The sequence below is a fragment of the Maniola hyperantus genome, chromosome 21 (assembly GCF_902806685.2).
Source record: "Maniola hyperantus chromosome 21, iAphHyp1.2, whole genome shotgun sequence".
In the NCBI taxonomy this organism is placed as follows: domain Eukaryota; kingdom Metazoa; phylum Arthropoda; class Insecta; order Lepidoptera; family Nymphalidae; genus Maniola; species Maniola hyperantus.
Genome location: NC_048556.1, coordinates 4759004 through 4783568, shown reverse-complemented (window position 1 = coordinate 4783568; position 24565 = coordinate 4759004). Strand labels below are relative to the sequence as shown.

At 35.5% G+C, this 24565-nt stretch overlaps 1 protein-coding gene across 3 annotated transcripts; it reads left to right on the top strand.

The window, feature by feature from the left end:
• The first annotated feature begins 301 nt into the window (after positions 1-301).
• On the top strand, positions 302-23324 carry LOC117992400 (neuronal synaptobrevin-like). 3 transcript variants are annotated; one of them, XR_011238012.1, is made up of 8 exons: positions 303-713; positions 8459-8576; positions 10405-10483; positions 11394-11473; positions 12256-12307; positions 14770-14804; positions 15597-17944; positions 17978-23324. XR_011238012.1 is itself a non-coding variant. In XM_034980091.2 (7 exons), coding segments are annotated over exons 1-6 (339 nt in total). In that variant the 5' UTR covers positions 303-711; the 3' UTR covers positions 14778-14804; positions 15597-23324. The 3 variants fall into 3 exon arrangements, 2 of the variants coding, with proteins under 2 accessions (XP_034835981.1, XP_034835982.1); XM_034980091.2 differs by having other exon boundaries at positions 15597-23324; XM_034980090.2 differs by lacking the exons at positions 14770-14804; positions 15597-17944; positions 17978-23324 and adding an exon at positions 12426-14749 and having other exon boundaries at positions 302-713.
• The last annotated feature ends 1241 nt before the right edge of the window (positions 23325-24565 follow it).

Sequence of the window (24565 nt, the reverse complement as noted above, 5' to 3'; positions counted from 1 at the left end):
TTAAATGGGATTAACCTCAATTAGAGTATAGGGTAGGACAATCGCCAACACAAACTTGTCTCTATCATTACGTAACACCCACATACCCGAATTGATTTTTGTTCCCGACCACCCGTTCTAATACGCATGCGCAGAGTTTTTAACTCACACATACCCAAAAACACATTAACTACATACAGACATACTATTTTTTGCTACAACAGAATTACAACTTTAGTTCTGTCAATGTAGAGTAGAATTTTGCGTGTATTTTGTAATGGTATTTTTAGACCATTCGAACCTATTAAGGCAAATACAGGCGCGCCCTCTTCCATGCAAATCGGGAAACCTTGTCACGGAAGGTTTTCACTTCTATCGGTATTTTCTTAAATATCGCGCATTTTACCATTATTCTCCGGCGATTTCTTTAATTTGTTAACGTGATATCTTTTGGGAGTGTTTACGGTAAAATTTAATATTGGAAAAGACTTTTAAAGGAGTGAAAAGCCGTGACTATAAATAGACTATTGGTCGATGTACTTGTAGGGAAATCTAGTGAGCATCCCATTCATAAAACACATTCATTTGGTGCTGGGCAGTGAAGGTGCATAGATCGGGAAGCTATTTTTCAGTGAATGAATATTGTAAAATTATCTGTGACGGTTTTGGCAAACGCGTTCAGCGAGTTTCGGATTTTCTCCATCTTCGTAGCTGAGCAAGTCAAGTGCAAAAATGTAAGTAACGAATTGGAAATAACAATTTCATGTTTACGAATTTACTGATAAGTTTACCTCAACATTATAATATTGTTACGTAACATGTAATGTCTAGATACATTCCTACAAGACATTTTACTTAATTAGGTAGATACTTATGTACATACCTATAGGTATTGCAAATCACGTATTATGTTCAAGTTACAATAAGTAGATACCTACCTATATAATTAAGTTAGTAAAGTACTTACATCTGCTTTGTGTAGTATGCAATTCGAAAATTTTAAAAAATATAATTAAGTTCAATAAAGTATATAACGGATTTGATATCATCAATTCCGCTACGTTAATTTATTACGCTATTTTGACACTAAAGAGGAACATAGAGGAAGGACCTAATTAAAAAAAATAACGTGGATTGTTTACCAGCTACGTGGAAATTCAAGTCTCAATGTCTGAAGAAAACAAAAAAATTGCCACTAAAATCAGCTTTTACCGGCCTTTTGGCTTCAAATTCGACGTAAAATTCAAGTATAAGTACGCCTTTACCTACTCGAATTGTTATATATATTTTATTCTTCTTCGAATGTTTCATCGCAATCGGTCTAGTGATTATCGCTATATTGGCATGAAGTACCTAGTCCGCGACTGATTGAGATGGCAAACGGGGTATGACGCGAGGGAACGCCCCGTACACTCACATGTCACCTGCGCTCGTCCGCACCGCGTTAGTGCGGGAGTGCCAGACGTTCCCTCCCCGATTGCCATCTCGATTTGTCGCGTACTATAACTGTATACCTACTAACAAATAAACAAACAAATACAATTTTCATAATTGAAGCGATTTTCGTCAACACCGTAATATCAACACTGCTTAAAGTATTTTCAGCTAGTCGCAGCCTCGTGTCCCTACATCTAGGTCTTTGACCTGTGACGTTGTATCGATTGTGACCACATTGATTGATTGCCATGCCAGGCTACTGGAAGCATGGAAACATCTAATTTGACTGGCCTAACCTAAACATTTGTCAAATTCTAGTAATTAATGGAATTTATAGGATTGGTCGGTGGGGTTCTGGGTTCTATATTTCACTGTCTCTTGTCAAATAATGAGTACCCAGTTTTTCCAAATTATGTAGTTGGCGAGTAGATCGAATGAATTGCGGATTAGAATCCCTGTCACCTCCATGGACATATTTAAGTTTAATAAGTTTTTAGTTTTTCTGTTATGATTATAATAATATGATGATTTTGCTGAACCATACGTTCAGCAAAATCAGGGATATACCTACAAAGCTTCTTCCTAATTGGCCAGTAGACATTAGTAGCAAAGATAGTAGCCAAAAATAACAATATTTTAAAGATTCAATGAGAATAAAAAAGTTTATAGGTAAGTACGCTCTAATTCTCAGACTTTTCAACCATAGCCATAGGTATTTCGTAGCATTCTTTAATGTCTTGGTTCAGAAAAAATGTATCGATCACTACGAGACTATCTTCAGTTCTCAACCGAAAATTGAATTCTAGACCTAAATCTAACTGGGAAAAAGCGATGGAACGTCGCGAAAATAAAATGTTCTTTCAAAAGAATAAAATCGAATTATTAGGGTGGATTTCCCAACGACAAAATTTAGATGGCCGGAATGAAATCGGCAGTATCAAACGTTACTATACAGTTCGAATATATATCTATATTTTCTGGGATAACAAGTAGCCTTTGTCCTTCCTAGGTCTGCAAGCTATCTCTGTGCCAAATTTCATCAAAATCTGTTGATCGGATGGGCCATGAAAGGCTAGCAGACAGAAAGACACACTTTCGCATTTATATAAATTACTAGCTTATGCCCGCGACTTCGTCCGCGTGGACTACACAAATTTCAAACCTCTATTTCACCCCCTTAGGGGTTGAATTTTCAAAAATCCTTTCTTAGCGGATGCCTACGTCATAATAGCTATCTGCATACCAAATTTCAGCCCGATCCATCCAGTAGTTTGAGCTGTGCGTTGATAGATCAGTCAGTCAGTCAGTCAGTCAGTCACATTTTCCTTTTATATATTTAGATAATGGATTAAATCAGTATAAAATATGTTTACATTTGCTTAGTAGTTGATCAGTCTTTTGGGTACTATAGGCATTAAGACCGTGAAGCCAGCTGCTCGATTGCGGTAGAATGATGGCTACAATGTCACGATCGCAATCACCTCTGATTATTTGACGCTCGCTCACTATTGGCTACAATGCATTGTTGCAACAAGAATCGCACAAATTCAGCCAATCATTACAATTGAGATTGTAATAATGATTGATGCAGGTTTTACAAAATCGACCTCAAGGCTCAAACATAATATAGGGTATCGTCTCACTGTATGTATTTACACTGTGACAATACAAAGGGGAAAATCAAATAATAAACTCGTCTGCTACGCATATTGCTAAGCAAGCACTTTGTGAGCTACGGCAAAAGAAATGTCGATGTAGTGCTTCGTGTCTGACCTTCCATAGTATTATACTTACCTACTCATTCCTACTATGTTATTTCGTGGATAAAACTGCACTTAGGGGTCGATAAAGGCCATATTTTGAGCACGCAATCTAAATTAACGTCGCTTTTACAACGTGGTTTTTTATTAAATACTAGATGATGCCCGCGACTTTGTCCGCGTGGATTTAGGTTTTTAAAAATCCCGTCGGAACTCTTAAATTTTCCGGGATAAGCCTATACCCTTCCCCGGGATGTAAGCTAACTCTGTACCAAATTTCATCAAAATCGATTAATTTTTTGGGCCGCCGTGAAAAGCTAACAGACAGACAGACACACTTCCGCATTTATAATATTGGTAGTTAAATATAAGTAATGGGTTGGTGCCAGGATTGGCATTGCTTTCTAGCAAGTGTTTAAAACAATATTTAAAATTAATAAAAATAATCGGTTTTATACAGTTTTAAACATGTTTTAGGGTGCCAACGGGATTACGAACCCTCCGCTATCTGTCTGTATATCGGTCTGTATCTCGAGAACCGTATAATAGGTAGAGAGTTGAAATTATCACAGAATGTGTTTGCCGCTATAACACTTGAAACTACCTCTGTAAACAGTCAAATCCGAAAACTCCCCTTAATAGAGAGCGCTCACTACCAAGTCAGAGAGGTAGTCAACCTACAGAGATGATGCTTATTTGTGAAAACATTTCCCTTGTGATTGTGAATCCAATTGAAGTAAAAGCTCAAGAGAACTATAACAAGAAGGAATGATAGATTCAATCTACTGATATTGAGTCTTTGAACGGATATCTTTGACGTTTCAAAGGATTAAATACCAAGGCTATTTTGAATTTAAGCCCGCTTCCTGATTTAGGTAAAAAGTTTCGCAAAATGGTTGTCTATAAGTATTTTGTACAGCACTAGCTGATACCCGCGACTTCATCCGCATGGATTTAGGTAATTTTGAAAATACCCTGGGAACTCTTTGATTTTACGGGATAAAAGTAGCCTATGTCACTCTCAAGTCTTTGCCGCTGCAAAAAATTATGTCACTCCGTAGCCGTGATGCAGCGTGACTGAAAGACAAATCAACAAACAAAAACACTTTCGCATTTATAACATTAGTATGATTGATGTTGGAGGAATCTACCCTTTTAGGCAATATTTAAAGTAACTGCCTATAGCGTAACGTAATAAGATGTAATAAGTCGTTACATGCCTATGGAGTATGGGCCCGGCGCGGCGCCTCCTACGCGTCTCGGGCGGCGCATCCCGAGGCGATATTTAACTCGATTCTATGACACTTGTCATCATAATTAAGAACCGATAGATGTCCACAGCTGGACATAGGTCTCTTGTAGGGACTTCCACACGCCACGGTCTTGCACCGCCCGGCCCGCCCGAATCCAGCGGCTCCCTGCAACTCCTTTGATGTCGTCTGTCCTTCTTTCGCACTGAAAAGTGAAATAAATCTGTTACGCAACGCTCGCGCTGTCCGGTGTCCCGAACCTGCTATCTTTATCAATATCCCAAGAAACTGCAAAAAAAATAAGTTGCTTTATAGAAAGACTAGCTTATGCTCGCGACTTCGTCCGCGTGGACTACACAAATTTCAAACCCTTATTTCACCCCCTTAGAGATTGAATTTTCAAAAATCCTTTCTTAGCGGATGCCTACGTCATAATAGCTATCTCCATGAAAGATTTCAGCCCGATCCGTCCAGTAACTTGAGCTGTGCGTTGATTGATCAGTCGGTCAGTCAGTCAGTCAGTCACCTTTTCCTTTTATATATTTAGATTTCAACATGGGGTTATTCAAAGTGCGGATCAATAAATTCCTAAAATGCCAGCAGGCGGCAACGCATTGGCGGTTCCTCTGTTGCTGCAAATGTCCATGGGCGGCGGTAATTACTTAGTCACGCGCCTGCTCGTTTGCTCGCTATTTTTTATAAAAAAAAAGACTTTAGGTTTAAATATTTTTCAAAGACAATCACAAAAAAACTTGTCGTTGGAAACTTACACATGACTACGGGATAAAAGTTGTATTGCTAAAATTGTGGTTGAGCTTGTATTTAATTAAAGCCGTCATACACTTTCGCTGTTTTTCTATCCTAAAACTTTATGAAAACATAAATAAGTACATAATGAAAACGTTAGAAAGGACACAATATCCCTGTTAAGATCTGCACTAGATACAGGTCAAAAGCCGGTCGTATACATGCGGGTTTTGGTACAAGATTTTCAGAGCAGATATATTATCTGCCGAGGTCACGCTTAGGAAAATGTACAGGTAGGAATACTTTACTACCTTATCTAAATACTTTCTGTTGTTCTTTGTTCTTCAAAAATTAAATATTAAGTTATACTTACTTACTTTGGACCTGTATGTACCTATATAATATATACAATGTCCTTATGTCACCTACAATGTGTGTCTTTGATTTTCGTCGAACACAGTGAGGAAACCTGTGTGCCTGAGAGTTCTCCAGAATGTTATCAAAGGTGTGTAAAGTCTGCCAATCCGAATTCGACCGGTGTGATGACTAAAGACTATGGCCTAAATATTTCTCATTCTACGAACTCACAAGTGAGCCGGCGATGGCTTGTGATGACGATGATGATGATCCTTTTGATAATTAATTTTGTACGTAGATTTTACCTTTTTAATGAATTTGGTCTGTGTTCCGCCTAGTTTTTTGAAGCAGAGCATCACTTGGTCCGTTGCCAGGTCATGAGCGTCCCCTTATTTATAACTTTAGAGCCCTTAAGTGGAAAGTGCAAACTGGAGAAGAGGTTTTCGTTGAGGCCAAATTTTTACCTCAGACTTTACGTAGGTATAAAAATATACCTAAGCACTTATTAGTGCTATCAATCATAAGAACACTAGGTTATGCCCGGCGTTCGTTTCAATACGATTCGTGCGCCACCTGTTGTATGTGGATGCCGAAAACTTGCTCACAACTCACAAGTAACGATAACAACTGTACAGTTTCGAATCAATATGAGTCTGGTTCTGTCTGCGGAGTGAACGAAACTGTCTAAGGGTAGATATAAAATACAAAATAAAAATTTGTATAAAGTCCTTCATTTTTCTATGAAAAGCTAAAACAAAACATAAGTAGAAAACTTTCCAAAAAAACTCGGGAAATGACTTGGTAAAAATAAAAAACAAATGGAATTTTATAAAGGTACTCATAGAATTTGGTTTACCTATATACCTACGTATATAAAGAGGTGTAGAGTAAGTACGTAGGTAGATATATACCTATTCAAGACTTCAGTTCAGACCTTTGTGCGCTGTATATTGACAGCGTAGCAATAGATAGGTCTGTACTCCACAATATTCTCTTTTAAGTAAAATGTAAGTATTTCTGTATGTTCGCTGATGCTTTGTTCGTGTTGAATACTGAATTGAAAATAAATACTACAGATACTCTTTTATTCGTATCTACTAAGTAAGAACTATTTTTTTTTTCGCTTGATGCATTTTAGTCGACGCGATTATTTATACTGATTACTGAATGATTCGGCATAATTTTTAACCAACATTAAAAAAATGCGTTCTAACCAAGAATAGAACGGACATTCAGACATATTGCGACGTCTTAGCTGGAAATAAAGATTTAATATTTTTATATATACCTACTTATTAGCTGATGTAACAATAAAAAAACCGGCAAAGTGTGTGGCGGGCTACGCGCAGTGTAGGGTTCCGTAGTCACAAGTACCTATAAAAACAGATATAACTCCTTAACCTGTGAACCCTACTTAGCTTACTGATACCCCACACTATGGGGTAGACGAGAAAAAAAAAAACATCCCCACTTTACATGTAGGGGAGCTACCCTAAAAAAAATATTTATCACAATTTTATTTCACCACTTTGTCGGCGTGATTAATATTTATACCCATGCCATGACAGACGGACGGACATGGCGAAACTATAAGGGTTCCTTGTTTACTACGGAACCCTAAAAATAAACTAGTTCCCCTACTTGACAAATACTTAGGTATAAGTCTAATTGCCAAATTGCTATTGCGCTGGAACCATGTCTCATTAACATCGAAATGACGTCAGCCGAAATAAAAATATACAATCAGCTCGAAACTTCAGTCTAGTGCTGACGTCACTAAAATGGCGGCCACGCGCATTAGCAATTTGCGGGACTCATACAGATTTACAGAAGCCATGTAATTCTAACATCAGACGCCAGACGTCTGGCTTATGTAAAAATGATACATAATAGACGTTGAATCTGACTCTTGGTACGCGTCCCTTAGGTATTTAGTTATAAACAAGTTATAAACTCCGTTTGACCTTTTTAAAGATACTTAATAAGAAATTGTCTGAGCATCAGCTCGCTTCGACATTTTAACACTAAATTAGATCACAAGAATTTTAAAGGACAAATGGTAGGTACCTAGGTTCACGAGTCACCGTTTATAGACGCACTAGCGTATCCTCGCGACTTCGTCCGCATGGACTGCATAAATTTCAAACCCCTATTTCACCCCCTCAGGGGTTGAATTTTCAAAAATCCTTTCTTAGCGGATGCCTACGTCATAATAGCTATCTGCATGCCAAACAGCCCGATCCGTCCAGTAGTTTGAGCTATGCGTTGATAGATCAGTCAGTCAGTCAGTCAGTCAGTCACCTTTTCGTTTTATATATTTAGATATCTTGTTATTCATAGCTTAGAGATTAGTTCTAAGCACTGAAAAAACCTTCAGTGGATTCTGTGATAAAAAGATTTTTGAAGTGAACACTTCTTTAGCCACGTTGGGCGATTTTGTGAGGTAGAGTCACCGACATGCCAATGTTAATAGTAAACAGACTGTCATTTTAAAGTTTTATCTTTTAACTTCTCTCGGTTGTTGTCGGCAATCGCCAACTCCCCACTGACTGCCAATTTTTATGCAAATAAACAACAGAATGCCTTTTGCTCTCTAAAATCTAAATTGCATAGTTTAGTGCTGTCAAATTCAATTTTTATTGGATCTGTCATTTAAGTGTGTTTTCAGTATAGCACACCTCTCTAAGTCTAATATAAGCGAATTTAAATTTAACGAACGAATTGTCTGTCAGAATCGACACTACAAACGCATTTTAAAATGAATTTTTCACAATCTGTAAAAAAAAATTGAGAAAATGCATCTACCACTGCTTGGTCGAAATGCTCTTCCTATCGAAAAGAACCAGCAAGAAATTCATCATCATCCAAGGTAAATATCCGAGGGCCATCACTATAGAATAATGCCTAATGTGCTAAAATTGTTCCCAGGGCGGCGGAAGGAGGCCTGGCGCCCACCAGCGATGACATGCCAGTGGGGGGACCCAAAACACCACAACAAATTGCCGCGCAGCGTCGCTTACAGCAGACGCAAGCGCAAGTGGATGAAGTAAGTATCTTTAAGCATTGCCATTAAGTATCACTACCCACCACCACGCCGCAACCTGTGTTGAATGACGTTGTTTGACCATACTTATTATTTTATACTTATATTCTAAATTGTTTTTTGACAATAGCTTATAATGATGCTAACGACAGATAGAGATTATTATAATCTCTACATACTTAGTATAAAATAAAGTCGCTTGCCGCTGTCTGTATGTATGAACGCGTAGATCTTTTAAACTACGCAACACTACAACACTACAATAATATTAGTATGGAAGTGACACTACATAAGTAGCTACATTGCCACCCATGCGAAGCCGGGGTGGGTCGCTAGTATTTGTTATTAACTTCGACGTTAATGAGTTTTGTAGGTACTATAGAATAGACTATAGAGCATCTGTTGTGTAGGTACCTAGGTACAGTACGCGACAGAAAGCAGAAAGTGATGTCCATCGGCCTTTAGAATGACATTTCGGTTTTGTAGAGCGTTGTCTCTGTCACTTATACCTACCTATATGACGTTTTGTCGGTCTCTACGACAGAGACAACGCTCTACAAATCACTCACAATAGTTAAACGCAAAAACGCTCTACAAATCTACTATCTCCTTCTAAAGGTCGATGTAAAGTACTTTCTGCCGCGTACTGTGTCTATCTTATATGACCGGTTTGGGATGTAAGATTGTTTCGTTCTTTTTTAAAAGAAGTAGGTATGTACATTGTATTCGCGCGTGGTTACTGTCGTATACCTATTCGCTATGTTCTATGTAGGTACGTAGTTTTAAGCCCTCTCGGAAGTTTCCCAGATCCTATTGGCAATCTGTATGGCCCTTTATCGGCTTATTACGCGAACATTTCTAATATCCGGCGTATTTCCTTTTACCTTTATATTGCCAGTTACCACAAAGGTTCTCCACAGATATTTGTCCTCGTTATACTTACAAAATAATGACGTCCCAAGCACACTTTCCTCCCCTCCCAAGCGAGGGACAGAATTTTCAAGCGGCAAGAATACACAATCCCGTTTCTTCAAACGATTTGTTGAGTGCTTAAGGAAAATCATTCCTGGACAACAAACACTTGTAACTTGAAGGCATTGGTATGAATATACAGGGCTACTTTTCAAACACTTGCAACGATTTAAAATTACTAGTAAGAGATCATTGTTAAATCACATTTTTAATACTATTATTATTCCACAATTATATTGCAAATGCGAAATGTAACTGTCTGTCTGTCAGCAAGCTTTTCAGGGCCTATTCGTTGAACCGATTTTAACGAAATTGGGTACAGAGCTAGCTTGCATTCCGAGACCGACATAGGTTACTTTTATCCCGAAAAATCAAAGTTTTCATTGGAGTTTTATGATTCTTTCGTTGTCTCTGATACTTGACAAACGTTAGCATGTGAACTACATAGTTCGCAGAAGTTTTTTACTAGTTCGTTTCTGCAATCAGTTGTTTGCAGGGTTTCTTTAAGCCCAAATAATATCACACACGATATAGTATCACGCTACGGGGTTAATTTTTTTTACAATTCCCGCAAATTGCTGATACGCGTGGCCGCCATTTTAGTTACGTCAGCACTAGACTGAAGTTTCGAGCTGATGGTATATTTTTATTTCGGCTGACTTTAAAATGACGTCATTTCGATGTTAATGAGACATGGTTCCAGCGCAATAGGAATTTGCGGGACTTTACGTCTACACATCGGGCCTAACCTAGGCTTGCCGAGATGTTTTACACGTCATTATCTAATACCTTGTATATCGTAGATACAATATTATACTTACGCAAAGAATCTTTTATATTGAAATTTAACCTTCCCCAGGTGGTCGACATAATGAAAACAAACGTGGAGAAGGTATTGGAGAGAGATCAAAAGCTCTCGGAACTCGACGATAGGGCAGGTACGATGTTTCAATATTAATTGTGTCAGCCTTTGAGAATTTTTTTTCTTCAGAACGTTTTGAAAGACTATTAAAAGCATCCTAGGCCATAACTTAATTACAATTAAAATCGCCCACTGAGTTATTCTGAGCTTTCTTATGAGGCACCTAGTTTTCGACCATGTCTCGGATCCATTATGTCATCACTGGCAACACGCACTGTTCGAAAAACCGACAGTACCCAAGGTACTAGAATCGTGACCTAACTCTGGAGTGACGTTGGAAGACCTCCACAAGAGTAGACAGATGACATCAATCGAGTCGCAGGGAGCCGCTGGATTCAAGCGGCGCAAGTCCGTGGAAGAAGAAATACCTACAAGAGACCTATGTCTAGCTGTGGACGTCTATCAGTTGATAATGATGATGATGAAAACAATTAAAATTTCGATTTAAAGTAGTAAACGATTTACATTTAAAACTTTTTACTTTAACTTTACTTTTTCAATAAAAATTGAGTTGAGAGTTGAGAGGCAAAAAAGCTGTGATAGCCTAGTGGTTAGGACGTCCGCCTTCTTATCAGAGGTCGGGGGTCCGATCCCGGGTACGCACCTCTAACTTTTCGGAGTTATGTGTGTTTTAAGTAAGTAATTAAATATAACTTGCTTTAACGGTGAAGGAAGACATCATGAGGAAACCTGCATACCTGAGAGTTCTCCATAATGTTCTCAAAGGTGTGTGAAGTCTACCAATCCGCACATGGCCAGCGTGGTTGCCTATGGCCAAAACCCTTCTCACTCTGAGAGGAGACCCGTGCTCTGTAGTGAGCCGGCGATGGGTTGATCATGATGATGATGATGATGAATCAATAGATTTCGAAAGTAAATCTATCTCTTCATATTGATAGAGATCACATTATGTTTTCATCTTTCAGATGCGCTACAACAAGGTGCGTCGCAATTTGAACAGCAAGCTGGAAAACTTAAAAGCAAATTCTGGTTGCAAAACCTAAAGGTATTTTATTGGTTTTACTTTTTTCTTACAAACGAAATACTTTCTCGTATAAATAACAATGAAATATGCATTTTCATATATATTTTCAAAATTTAACATTTGGCGCCAAACATGGCCTTAGTTCCAATTTGGGCGCCAATATTTTCAAAAATTTTATCACTGTTAAATACTGATGTTATTAATTTGTTGCCCGTGCAACCTGTGAAAGGAAAAACGTAGCCGCCATATTGTGACGTTATAGCTGTCAATATGGGATTAGCATAAGATAAAAATATATTTAATCTCATTTTATATACAAAATTGAAAATACTCCTTGCTAACCGTACTTTACAATTATCAGTGGACAGATAGAGCAAATATGCCGAGTCCATTATCAGATTGTACCTACACGTCATACACACCAGGGGTGTTACGGATATTCGCATCCACATCCGCAAATGTGGAACATTCGCAATAATTCAGAAATTCGCATCCGCATCAATTAATGCGGAGATTTTACAGATGCGGATTTATATTTGCAACAACTAATACCTGCAAAGAAAGTGGGTGAGTGCAGAATAGCGCGTGCCTCCGCATCCGCATATGCGGAACATTCGCATTAATTCAGACATCCGCAACCGCATCCGCTTTCGCGGATGTGAAGTTCTAATATTCCGCATCCACGACGACATCCGCGGATGTCAATATATTAGCAACCCTGATGCACACACATATTTTGTTAATGTATATAAAAATTATTAATTTAATAAAAAATATTAATAGTAAAATATATATTTTTGCAGATGATGATAATTGCAGCTGTCATTGGAATCATCATTTTGGCTTTAATCATTGGTAAGTAACACCACTAAAAAAATATAAAATTATGCACCTTAGAGAATGACGCTAATTTTTTTCTACATTTGATAAGATTTTAGACTAATCATGCCATTATTTTCTCTCATATTTTCAGCCAACTTTGTGTGAACGACTTTCGGTAACCGAAGTTTAATTTAGAAGTTACTTGTTATTATATAATAAATAGTGATAAAAAGTATGTTGTTATTTCGTAATTACTATTTGATAATAATAATCTCTTTTGGTAAGTGGGCAGTGTCGTTGTTGAGAAAGCTTGATGAAAAAGAACATGGTTGTCGTTGATGAAAATACGAGCCAAGCAAGCATTTTAGGATTTTACTTTTCAACGCCTTGTCATTTCTTTTCGGTTCGACTAACATTTTACCATGTTCTAATCATCATACAGCTCGACGGTAGTTGCGAAAATATTGCAACTAACAACTTTTTAAGTAAATATTCCCTAGCAGCCCTAGCGCGCTCTCAAGCGCATTCCATACAAACGTAATTTGGTTTTCATATTTTGAATATTAACCAATAATACTTAATGAATTTTTGTAGACACGTCCTAGAACCAAATTGTGTCAGTGGTTTGCCAGATTTGCGTAAAAATGTATTTTCTAAGTCACACAAGTCGTTTATCCCGCTTATCTTTAAAACTAAGTGGGTTGGGTGCCCATTTTTACAGAAATCTGGAAAACCACAGACATAGATATTAATTTCTAGATTATTCTATAAAACTTAATTGATCTTGATTGATTAATATTCAAATGAAAACCAAACTATCGTAATTTTGTAGGTAGCGCGCCACGAATAAACTTAATGGATACTTCGTCAATTCGAGAGGCTAGAACTTTTATCAGTGTGTTATGATTAGTAGCAGTTTTTCCAATTACCGTTAACCCTGTGTATTCGCCCTAAATGTTAGCTTTATCTGTCTATTGTATCTTCGTGAACAGTGAAATCGTGTGTTTCTGAAACCTTATGCCGTCTCTTTGATTTAAACCTGAAACTATGAGTCTTGATTTTTATTTGCAACTTGATCACTATATTTATTACTTACGGCTTTATATTGAAGATTGGTAGGAAGGTAGGCTGACTTTCTACAAAAATTTATGCGAGGGTAGCGGGGATGTGTGAAAATCATAGAGAATTCAACCTCAAGAGTACGCATACAGGTTTTGTATGAAAGCAAAATCGTAAAATGTTGGCGGGGGACAGGGTCTAAGAATACTTTGTTGTGATTGGTGGACTCAAATGTCAATTAAACCAAAACAATGTGCGGAATGTGGGTACTGAACGGGCGTGAGCCGACTTTTATGCTAAGCAACTGCCTAAGCTTGAAAATCGCAGATTGCTATGAAGTGATAAACCCAGCTGATGGAAGGCGCTATTGACGCTGTTATTTATCAAAGTTGCAAATTTAAATCGACTCAAAAAATCTGAGCTTTGTATTGCAATTGTGTTATCTTGTGTCTAATGCTGCTATTTAAAACTTACTGTAGACATACTTACCTATAAATTGATAATCAATAAATTGCTTTAAAACAAATTATATAATCCAAGTATGCGATGCTTATCCCGAATAAGCTCTACTAGCTTATTCCAATAAAAGCCCATATACAAAATACGTGAGTGGTCCCATAATTACCCGGCCTAACTATGAATTAGTAAAGGAAACGAAATTATCGAAAAACTATTTTTATTTTAGTAGCCTCTTTTTTAATATACTTAAACACACTTTTGAACAATATCTCTATCCGTTAAAAAATATACAGAATCTTTGCCTTCAAATGACTGAGGTAAGACGGCTGCTTGAAAATTTTTACCCCTCAAGCCCTGTTTCAAAAGGAAAACATAAGCCGCACTCACGAAAGAATGCTTTTCGATCGACAGTAGTACACTATCGTGGAGCAGGAACAGACCATTAGAGACCGTTTTGTCCCATAGTACATAATAATTCCATGTTTTGCCCATGCGTTTTTCTTTTGTTTCTACTGCAAATTTTATTCTGACTTCTTGTTGAAACATTTTGCAGTTGTCTATTTAATTACTGAGAAGACATACCCACAACACGATGAATAGAATAGAATGAATTAGAATGTATTTTGAATAGAATACCTTTTACAAGTGCTTTTGAATCGTCAAAATAATTTGCACTGGTTCGAAATGAAATTCCTACCGAGAAGAACCAGCAAGAAACTCGGCAGCATAATATGTCACACGCTGTTGCACATAACTAAGTATATTATCAGGTCAAGTCATTATGGGACCACCTTGTTACCTCCATGATTATTGGGAACCTTCAATTGCCCATATTACCTTCTCCAAGCAACCTCTAAGTAAAGATTTCATTCCATTAACTGAATTTTAAAGTGACAATAATCCCTTTTACATAGAATGCATAATGAACTGTCCAAAACAATTTTTATACATATTAATGGATTTCTTATATTTTCTAGGTCTGTAAACATTATTATAGAGGATTGAAGCCGAGGTACGTAAACTAGAAATTATTATTAATCCAAGCCAAAAATGTGTACCAACCTACCTATTTGAATTTTGTCAGCCGATACTTTAGTAAAGAAATTTTGGTCCTTCGAACTGTATAAACCAAAACTAAAGTGTAAATCGACGTAAAAATCTCTTACTCATATTAATTAATTAAAATTTAATACTAAATTAATTTAAAAAACCTGAAATGTATATATCAGGGGAATAGCCGAAAAAAAAACCCCCATATTACTTCCTAGTTCTTACGGCTTACCTATGTTAAACATCACTAAAGTTTAGTTTGAATACCTACACTGAGGGAAATCGTCTGATTTTAACCTTCCAAAAAAGATAGAACTTCTCCTCTACCTACCTATCGAATCGGGAAACTACGAAATTCTAACCGAAATTTTCTCCTTTTTGAAAGAAAACTTATGGAAGTAGAAATTCCGAAGGAATGTTTGAATTTTCTCATAAACGCGGCAATCTCCATTTTCGTCGATACTAAAATTAAAATAAGTTCGTAATGCGTGGACCTAAAAATTAGAAATTAATATAAATGATATTTTTCATTAAATTCTTTAGAACTCTATCCGATGAAAACATGATAAGACAAAGATTTCTCGATAGAAAAAAAATCTAAAGTTGGTCTAAAACCTTAGAGTTTTGAATTTTTCTCTTAAATGACAAAGTTTTTAAGGACGGAACTTTCATCTATACGTTTACCTAACGTGTTTAAAAATTTTCACTGTAAAGTTATTTCAGGCAATATACTATACCCTTTTTGTATTTACAGGTACCTTATTTCATCAACAACTCAACTCCACTCTGGCACAGCAGTCAGCAACATGTAAAATATACCTATCGTTCTTTTTTGTAGAAATTAGTTTTGTTGAGCGTTTTTTAAAGTTTCGGACTCTATGAATTCTATTTCATTACCGATTTACCTATATATTTATAGATGTTTTAAAATTTTAACATCACTCGTGCTATAATATATATTATGTATAATACGACTCCTTTAGTCACTATCAGCTGAACTACCTACGTCAAACAAAATAATTAGAGTATTTTTAGAAGATCTTTCTTTGTTAAAATATTTACCTTAAAAATTCGTAACAACATAAAATTGCTATTTGCTATACATATTATAGATACCTAAGGCTTATCGAAAATATACCATATCTTGTAATTTTAAATTGTGTTCAAAATGAGACGGATAAAATATTATTATAAAAAGTTTTATTTTCTTCAATTTGGACCAAAGTTTCTAATGTTGAATTGTTAGTTACCGCATTTATTTTTATACCCCAATATATTTTTTATCTGTCGTCTGTTTAGGGGGAATTAAAAAACCTTTAGCAATATTATAATGGATCGTACGTCTGACAAAATATAATAAAGTAAATAATATACAGAGTGTACCTAAGGGACATGCTAACTAAAACTTTTTGAATAGGTTAACGAAATCACAAATACCACTTATTTTAATTAAGTGACGGGTTACCGATTTAATACTAATGTTGTAATTTTTGAGCACGCAATGTATTGCAAACATTGGAATCACAACGTGCGCAGTCTTCGAGCAGAATAGTTAGGCTGAGATCTATAAAGCGCACTTTGATTTGCTCAGACTTATGGAACTACGCACGTATGGAACTTTAAATGTACATTGTTATTTTTTATTAAATATCGTCGATTTGTAGTTTTTTTTTATTTAAAAATCAATGTAGATTACATTCCATGTTTAGAAAAAAATGCAAAAAAAATATTGCCAGTCTGGAAAAGACCGATTAAAAATACCTACTAAATGCCTGGTCCAGTTTTCGTTAGCAACCTGCATTAAAACTCTAACTTACAAACCTGCTTACTTATTTGTTTTTTTTAAACATTTTATGAAAAATTTAAATATTTTTAATCAACTATTATTACTAATTTTATATTTACTTACTAGCTAATGTCTAAGCACGCGTTACAATGCAACTCGCGCGCCACCTATCATGCGCTGATAGTACTACTACTAGGTATGTCAGAATCCTTCTCGCAAGTCCCAAAACAACTGCACATAGTTTCAACTCAATCAGATGAACGATGCGCGAATGTGTAAATATAAAAACTATTTCTTTTTAATCAAATTAAACTGACTCAGTAAAGATTGAACTCTTGCACTCTATTTGGTGCAGTCAATATTTATAAGTATACTTTATTATTGGAGTTTGAACGTACTATCCACTATCTATTGCAGAATAGCGTCACGCCGCGTACATGCCTACCTTCTTACATATCTTTTCACATTTTCCATAACAGTAATTTTACTAAAGCGTATTACCAGCGGTGTGATGTATCTACCCTTAGTGTGACGCCAGCTTTATAGTAGAACTTTGATACCAATCTTTATAGATTTCTTTGACTGTTGCTTATAATATTTTTATAACCACTTTTAGATGTTGAATAGGTACATAGATTGTTTGTAAAAAAATATTTAAAGCTGGTCCATTCAAAACTATTTTAGACTAAATTTTCCTTATTATATTTTTCTATTTCAATCAGCTTAACAAAATATTTATTACAAATTTTTATTTTATAGGATAAAATTGCAGATTATAATATATAATTTTAGTTCTACCAAACCCTAAGCAAAAGGAACTATTTTCAATTTAGGAAATTGTTAATAATAGGTAACTTCTAATATTGTAGCACACTAATTTTTGACTAGACAAAATTGACGCGACTAAAAATTAACTTAGTCCATAGAAGCAAAGATTGCCATTATTTTGATTGTGTTAATTTTAATTTAGTCTTAAGTACAACAAAATTGGTCCAGAGTTTAATTAGTAAAATTACCTATACCTACCTATTTATTCTCCACTTCTGTATAAAACGAAAGTTCTATTTTATTGTTATTACGTACTTAGTATGTTATAATCATAATAAGCTATTACTTAGGTCTGCTTACAAAATATTGGTTATTCGCAATGTATATCGATACCTAATAAAATTGTTTATGTGTGTAAAATTGTATGTACGTACTTATAGCTTAATTAAGTAATATGGCGTTACTTTTAAACGTTAGTTAGGGGTTGTTATAGTTAAACAATGCTTTACCTTTTTCTTTGGAACGTCCTATTACATCTGTAATAGGACGTTCCAAAGAAAAAGGTCATCTGACAGGAAGAGATAAATTGGTGTGTAATTATTAACCTGCTGACCAACGTTTCTAAGTAAGGCACATGTTCGACCGCCGACGACTAGCGAAAAATGAGTTGAGCTAAACACTGAAACGTGTTGGTGAGCAACGAAAAGCAACTGTATAGTTAGAATAGTTTATCGCTAGGCTATGTGAGTACGACGGGCGATTAATCGCTCAGTCGTACATTATCCATGCGCAAACTGTGCGTTTTGACTACCAAAAAAGCGTCGTCGCCATTGATTTTTTCTTTGATAGCTCTTATCGCTGCGACAAACTTGTAGAGAGAGATCTCTCGCCGAATTTGTGACAATTTGCACAGTCAGTGATCAACTAATAATATATTTATACCTTTCATTGACATGGAATTATAATTTATCCATCAATTGTACGCACGCCGGTTCAGCGAGAAAATAGTCGGAAACTAATCGCTTCCTTGCGGCGGTGAGACAAGTGCCTAAGGCCGTTAATGTATAAAAATGCACTTGTCAAAGTGAAACTTAAATAAAAGATCATTGTGGTACGGTTTTTATAATATATAGGGGGGATTTTTTAATTACCAAATAATATTTTATCTAAGAAACAAATTTGGCATTTTAACAGTTTTGTACCTACTTACTAGAAATATGCCAAAATATCAATTAAATTCGTAGATTTTAAAGTTTATTTGGTTATTTAAAAATCGGCCCTTAAATGAAGATTATATTCATAAAGTTAGGATATTCATTATTGTATTTATTACTTTATATTTAGGTCCGATTTTTTAATTACCAAATAATATCTAACAAATTCGGCGTTGATCACAGTTTTGTACCTGCTAGAAATATGCCAAGATATCAATTTTATTCGTCTGTTTTAAATTTCATCTGGTTATTTAAAAAATCGCCCTTAAACTTAGGGTAATAATATTATTGTCTTAATTACTTACTTATACATGAATCTATTCATTATTGAGTCTAAAGTACCAAACATAGACGATTATGTCGCTTATTTATTAGTGAAATGCCTTTTTACACATACCCACGATAGTTATTTGTTATGCAAGGCTGCAAAGTTGTTATTTTGTCGCGAGAGTTTGTATCGAATTCCGAGCCAGCGAAGGATTCTAAGGTTCAAAAACAGAATGCTGAGCGTAACGAGAATTCAAAGACTCGAGTGCAAATAATTGCAGCCATGCGAAACACAAGTTTTCATCTCACTACAGCGAGGAATACGCTAGAGATGCTTGATACAAGAGGTGCCAGTAACTTGGAGGTTTCAATAAGAAGTTTCTACTTATATTAATTACTAGCTGCCCTGGCGAACTTCGTTCCGCCTAGCAGTCGATTCAAATTTTTTAATTTTTCTCTCCGTAACAACCATCCTCGTAGGTACTTCAAGGAATATTATAAAAAAAGAATTAGCGAAATCGGTTCAGCGGTTCTCGAGATTTGCGATGACCAACACATTTAGTGATTCATTTTCATCTTATAGATTAATTAGATTTTTTGTGAAGCAGTGTTGGTCCTATGTCCTCGCGCAAACTTAATTTCTTTGTTCTGTGAGAGTAACGTCTTAATACCTAAATTTGAATGGGAAAGCTGACTCTAATACTTATCTTGCAAAACTTCGCAAAAATTGGGCGCAACTCGCAAGTCAGACCGTGAAAGAGGTTCTAATTCAAGAAGATTCTTTAAATGAATATCAAGCATCAAGCAAACTTTGTAAACGGTCAGAATGCTTGACTCAAGCAAAAATCTACTTGACGTCAAGCCGCTTGACCGTCTCGGAAGCTCTTAAGATACATTATTAAAGTTTCATTAATTTTTTACAGTCTCGATGTGGAATCGAAAAAATAAATCAAAATGTTTTTTCTCGATTTACGTTAGCACGCTCATTGAAACGAGTAAACGGGGTATGTTTAAAAAAGCATCGGCAAATCGTGTAGTTAGTTTTCAGTTTTAGTCGAATTTATTATTTATTAAGTAAATGTTATTATAAATAGGAGTGTTTTATGGCGTTTTATAGCAGGTTTGTTAGATGTAGTTTAATTTATTAAACATCCCCCTTTTTTGAAACGCTAGGTAAAATTAAAATAGATACGATTCGCTCCGCCGAAATAAATAGGTTTTTTTAAATCTTTATTTCAAAAAAAAATTGTACATTTTTCCGCTTGACATCCTGAAACTCTCTTGAGTTTATGTGGATGTTGCACATTCCTCTTATAATACTGAACTAAGTTAGTTAATAGGTCCTACTATTCCAGATTTTTATCAGATTGGAATGGCATGGCCAGGAATTTTATTTTATCCACGTTTCAAAAATTGGGGCCTATTCACTGTAAGGTAAAACCAAATACACCAGAAATAGGTATAATTATATTGTCCTACAGTAGGCATTTTAATTATATTTAATTAATGTTTAATAAGGTAAAGGTGAAAAGTATTAAAAAACATGAGCATTGGGTATTTTTCAAAAATATATTATCAAGTAGGTACCTACATAGGTAGGTAGGTATTTTATTTTCTTTACGACTAGGTACATTAAATAACAAAAATATCTATAGAAAATGCAACATGCATATATTAAATTATATTGAATAGGTACTAGCTGACCCGGCGAACTTCGTACCGCCACAGAATATATAATAGTTCCTACTACCGCCGAACAGTCGATTCTTTTTCAGGCAATTTATTACATTTTTCTCTCCATAAGAACCTTCCTCGTACTTCAAGGAATATTATAAAAAAAGAATTAGCGAAATCGGTTCAGCTGTTCGAGATTGCGAGATTTGCGATCAGCAAAACATTCAGCGATTCATTTTTATATATAGAGAAGATTAATTATAATAATAGGTATGCAGATATTTTTAATAGGAATAAAATAGCAAACCTAAATAAGTAAGTATATGAAAGGAAAAGCTGATTAACTGACTGATATAATTATCAACGCACAGCTCAAACTACTGGACGGATAGAGCTGAGATTTGGCATGCAGCTAATAGCTATTATGACGAAGACATTCTCTATAAGAAAGGATTTTTGAAAATTAGGGGGTAAAATAGGAGTTTGAAATTTTTGTCCACGCGGACGAAGTCGTGGGAATAAGCTAGTACATTACAAATAATATTAATAATGATTTTAATGCTTTCTACCTTTATTCTTACTAACTTATAAAGAGGATGTGTAGATAATAAAATAGTTAGGTACGAAGAATAACGGCCCAAAAATATCCGATTGGCCGAATATACTTAATTATTTAAATAAACAAAATAGAGCGTAATTCAAGTTGCGCGTTTTGTAATTTAATGATAGGTGACTAGGTACCACCACACTAAACAAAACAAATCATGTAGGTACCTAACTTAAATTTGTAACTGGCAACCTCAAATGAAAATTCAGATTTAAAAATACTTATCTGAATTTGTATCTGAAAATGATATAATATATAAATAATAACACTTTAATTAAAAAACATAATGCTAATTATAACGTTAAAGATTTTTGGCACAGTCTACACGCTGCATTATGATTCTTGCTTAGTCACATAAAATAATTTCATTATAAAATACCTACTTTAAGTAGACTTTAAAAAAACAGCTAATTGCATATTTTATAAATCGCGATTTTATCTTCAATTTATTTAATTAAGTACGAGTATTCACGTAGCATGCTGTTTTCTTAAGTATGGTTTATACGAAGCCAGTGTGCTGGCGCCAGTCCTACTGGCTTGAAAAATAGATGGGCGCTCTATTCTCACCAGCGCTGTTAACAGTTTTTCAAGCCAAGCTAGGGCTTGAAAAACTGTTTATACAAGGCCAATACCAAGCCAGTGCTGACTGCCAGTGAGACTGGTATCCAGCTATGGTTTCGTATAAACAATGCTTTAGAACTGGGTTCCTCCGCGGCTGGGGTCGGTCGCGTACCTTGGTGGACTTTTTATTTGGACTGTCAGCTTTGTTAGCGTCGCATTGTTGTACTTTAAGGCTGAGATTTATACTGCTGTACTGTACTAGTTAATGTAGTTTGACTTTGCTTAGGCTTAAGTTTCAGTAAAAAAGAGGTTTATGCCACCGATATAACGCTGTCTTGTTTTAACAGTTGTTATTGTACTAAAAAAAACAGTGTTTTAAGTCTGAGTGCTCAAAGTCAAAGTGCTCTACAGATCACAGTCTAAGTAAAGTCTGAGCAAAGTCAAATTACGCTCTATATATCTCAGCCTTATTATAGCACACAATGCCAATGTGTTGGTGTTTGTATGTAGTCTGTAGTTTGTACGCGCGACTGGCATCAGTGTAGATCCTTCGGTCCTAAAATTAGATAACTTGATTTGGTTTAATATTTTAAATTAAAATGTTGTGCATAGTGATAAAATGCAAATAATAACTGAAATATATTTTAAAAGTATCTGTTACATTATTATTATAGACGTTAGATGTAGACGGAATTAAAATTTGTAAACCATTTTTGAATACACTAGTATAAACCTAAATAATATTGAGTAAAACATAGGTAATAGTAGTTTATGAATCGGTCCATAGTAGATGGTAATAAAACACGAGTGTTTTAATAGCATCGTACCATCATACCATAAATTAATATTATTACCTACATACTTAGAGCTAGCGCGCAGCACGGTGCGGTGAGTTGCGGTGCGTTTTAAAATCCGTAATCCGCACCGGATTATGATAGATTTAAATTCAAAACTGATTTTAAAACGCACCGCAACTCGCCGCACCGTGGTGCACGCTAGGTCTTAACAATATTGTGTATATCTACGTAAAATGTGATGTTTGTACGTATTAAATTGTTTCAATAATGTATTCAACTGAAATAAATATTGAATATTTAAGTGAAAAGTCTTTAAATGTTTTGTGGTAGATTATATTATATTATATTGTTTTTTGTATTTGAAACTTATACTTACTTCCATTCTAAATAATTACTTACTTACTTGCAATTAAATAATTATGATATTAGCTACGTAGGTATATTTTATTGTAGGTATTATTTGAATTTCCATAAATAAGTTGCAATGGTACCTACCTTACGGCTGCTTAAATTAAAAATATTATGATGCCATGTACATTTAAGTAAAAAATAATATGAACCGAACCCCAACTTATGTTTTTGATACGTAGATATTAAGATGAAAGATAGACTCGGTTAAAAATATTTTTCGACATTTTGAAGATATTTTGTTTTTTGCTAATTGAGTAAAAGAAAAAATCCTTTAACAAAAGTAAAACTTTCAAATACAACAAACTTCAAAATATTGATACAAATCAAATCGAACATAATTAATCAATGTAATCTCATTTTAAGAGCCATAGCAACTACAAATAAATTTAAATCTGTATGTATCGTTAGTTTCATTGTAATTATTGCTTCAATAAATTAAAGCAACTTTAAATAAATATTTTTTTTCCTTATAACCTAAGTACTATGGTACCTACGATATCAATATAATATTAAGATCAATATAATCATCATCATCATCATCATTATCAACCAATAGACGCCCACTGTTGGACATAGGTCTGTTGTAGGGACTTCCACAGTCCACACGCCACGGTTTTGCGCCGCCTGGAATTCAGCGGCTCCCAGAGACCCGGCTGATGTCGTATATCCTCTTAGTGAGGAGTCTCCAAACATTGCCCTTTCCGATGCGAGGTCGCCATTCTAGCACCTTGGGACCCCAACGTCTATCGGATTTTTGAACTATGTGCCTTGTCCATTGCTACTTCAGCTTAGCAACCCTTGAGCTATGTCGGTGACTCTGGTTATCCTACGTCTCTTCTCATTTCTGATTTGAACACGTACAGAAACATTAAAATTAGCTCTTTCCATCTTCACCCGCTGAGTGACCCTGAGCTTTCTTATGAGGCCCATCAATCATATTAAATAGGTACTTATCAATAAAATTACATATTATACTTAGTACGCGACAGGCCGAGATGACAAACGGTGTATGAGGCGGGGGGACGCCTCGCACACCCGCATGTCACCCGCGTTCGCCTGCACCGGGGTAAGCGCGGGGACTGTGTGGGTGTGCAGGGCGTTCCCTCCCCAATTGTCATTTCAATCTGTCGCGTACCATACTTACCAAAATATAATAATTTTAATTAATTAAGTGGGTATCTACAATATTCCTCGCAAGTTGCTGGTGCAGTAACTTGAATACTATAATATAAAATTATAAAAACACTTTTATAAAAAGCGACTACAAAATGTAGGTACAAGATAAGGTAGTGTAAACATCATAATATTACTTTACTCTATGGTAAACATGTTTGAACAGTAACTGAGTAACACAGAGCAAAATATTCATGCCTCGCGGGTAGGCGCCAAGGCGAGGCGTCCATAATTACGTCATTTCCGCCTTGATTAAGGTGCATATTACATGACGCAAAGTGCTTCAACTTGGCGATTCACTTGTCGCAGGTATCAAGCAATGCGTATAGATCGATCAAATAGAGTAATTATATGAGGGCGCCACTTTCGTTCTTGTGGTAACATTACGACGTACTACAACAAAACAATATTAATATTTGATATTTTTTTAAATTATTAAAAACACTGAAGAAGCAGTAGGTATCT

What these genes read in the sequence shown, in the direction of transcription:
- LOC117992400 (XM_034980090.2), top strand. An exon ending in CGCAAGCGCAAGTGGATGAA is followed by an intron (nt 8,577 to 10,404) that starts GTAAGTATCTTT and finishes AACCTTCCCCAG; the next exon opens with GTGGTCGACATAATGAAAAC. An exon ending in TCTGGTTGCAAAACCTAAAG is followed by an intron (nt 11,474 to 12,255) that starts GTATTTTATTGG and finishes ATATTTTTGCAG; the next exon opens with ATGATGATAATTGCAGCTGT.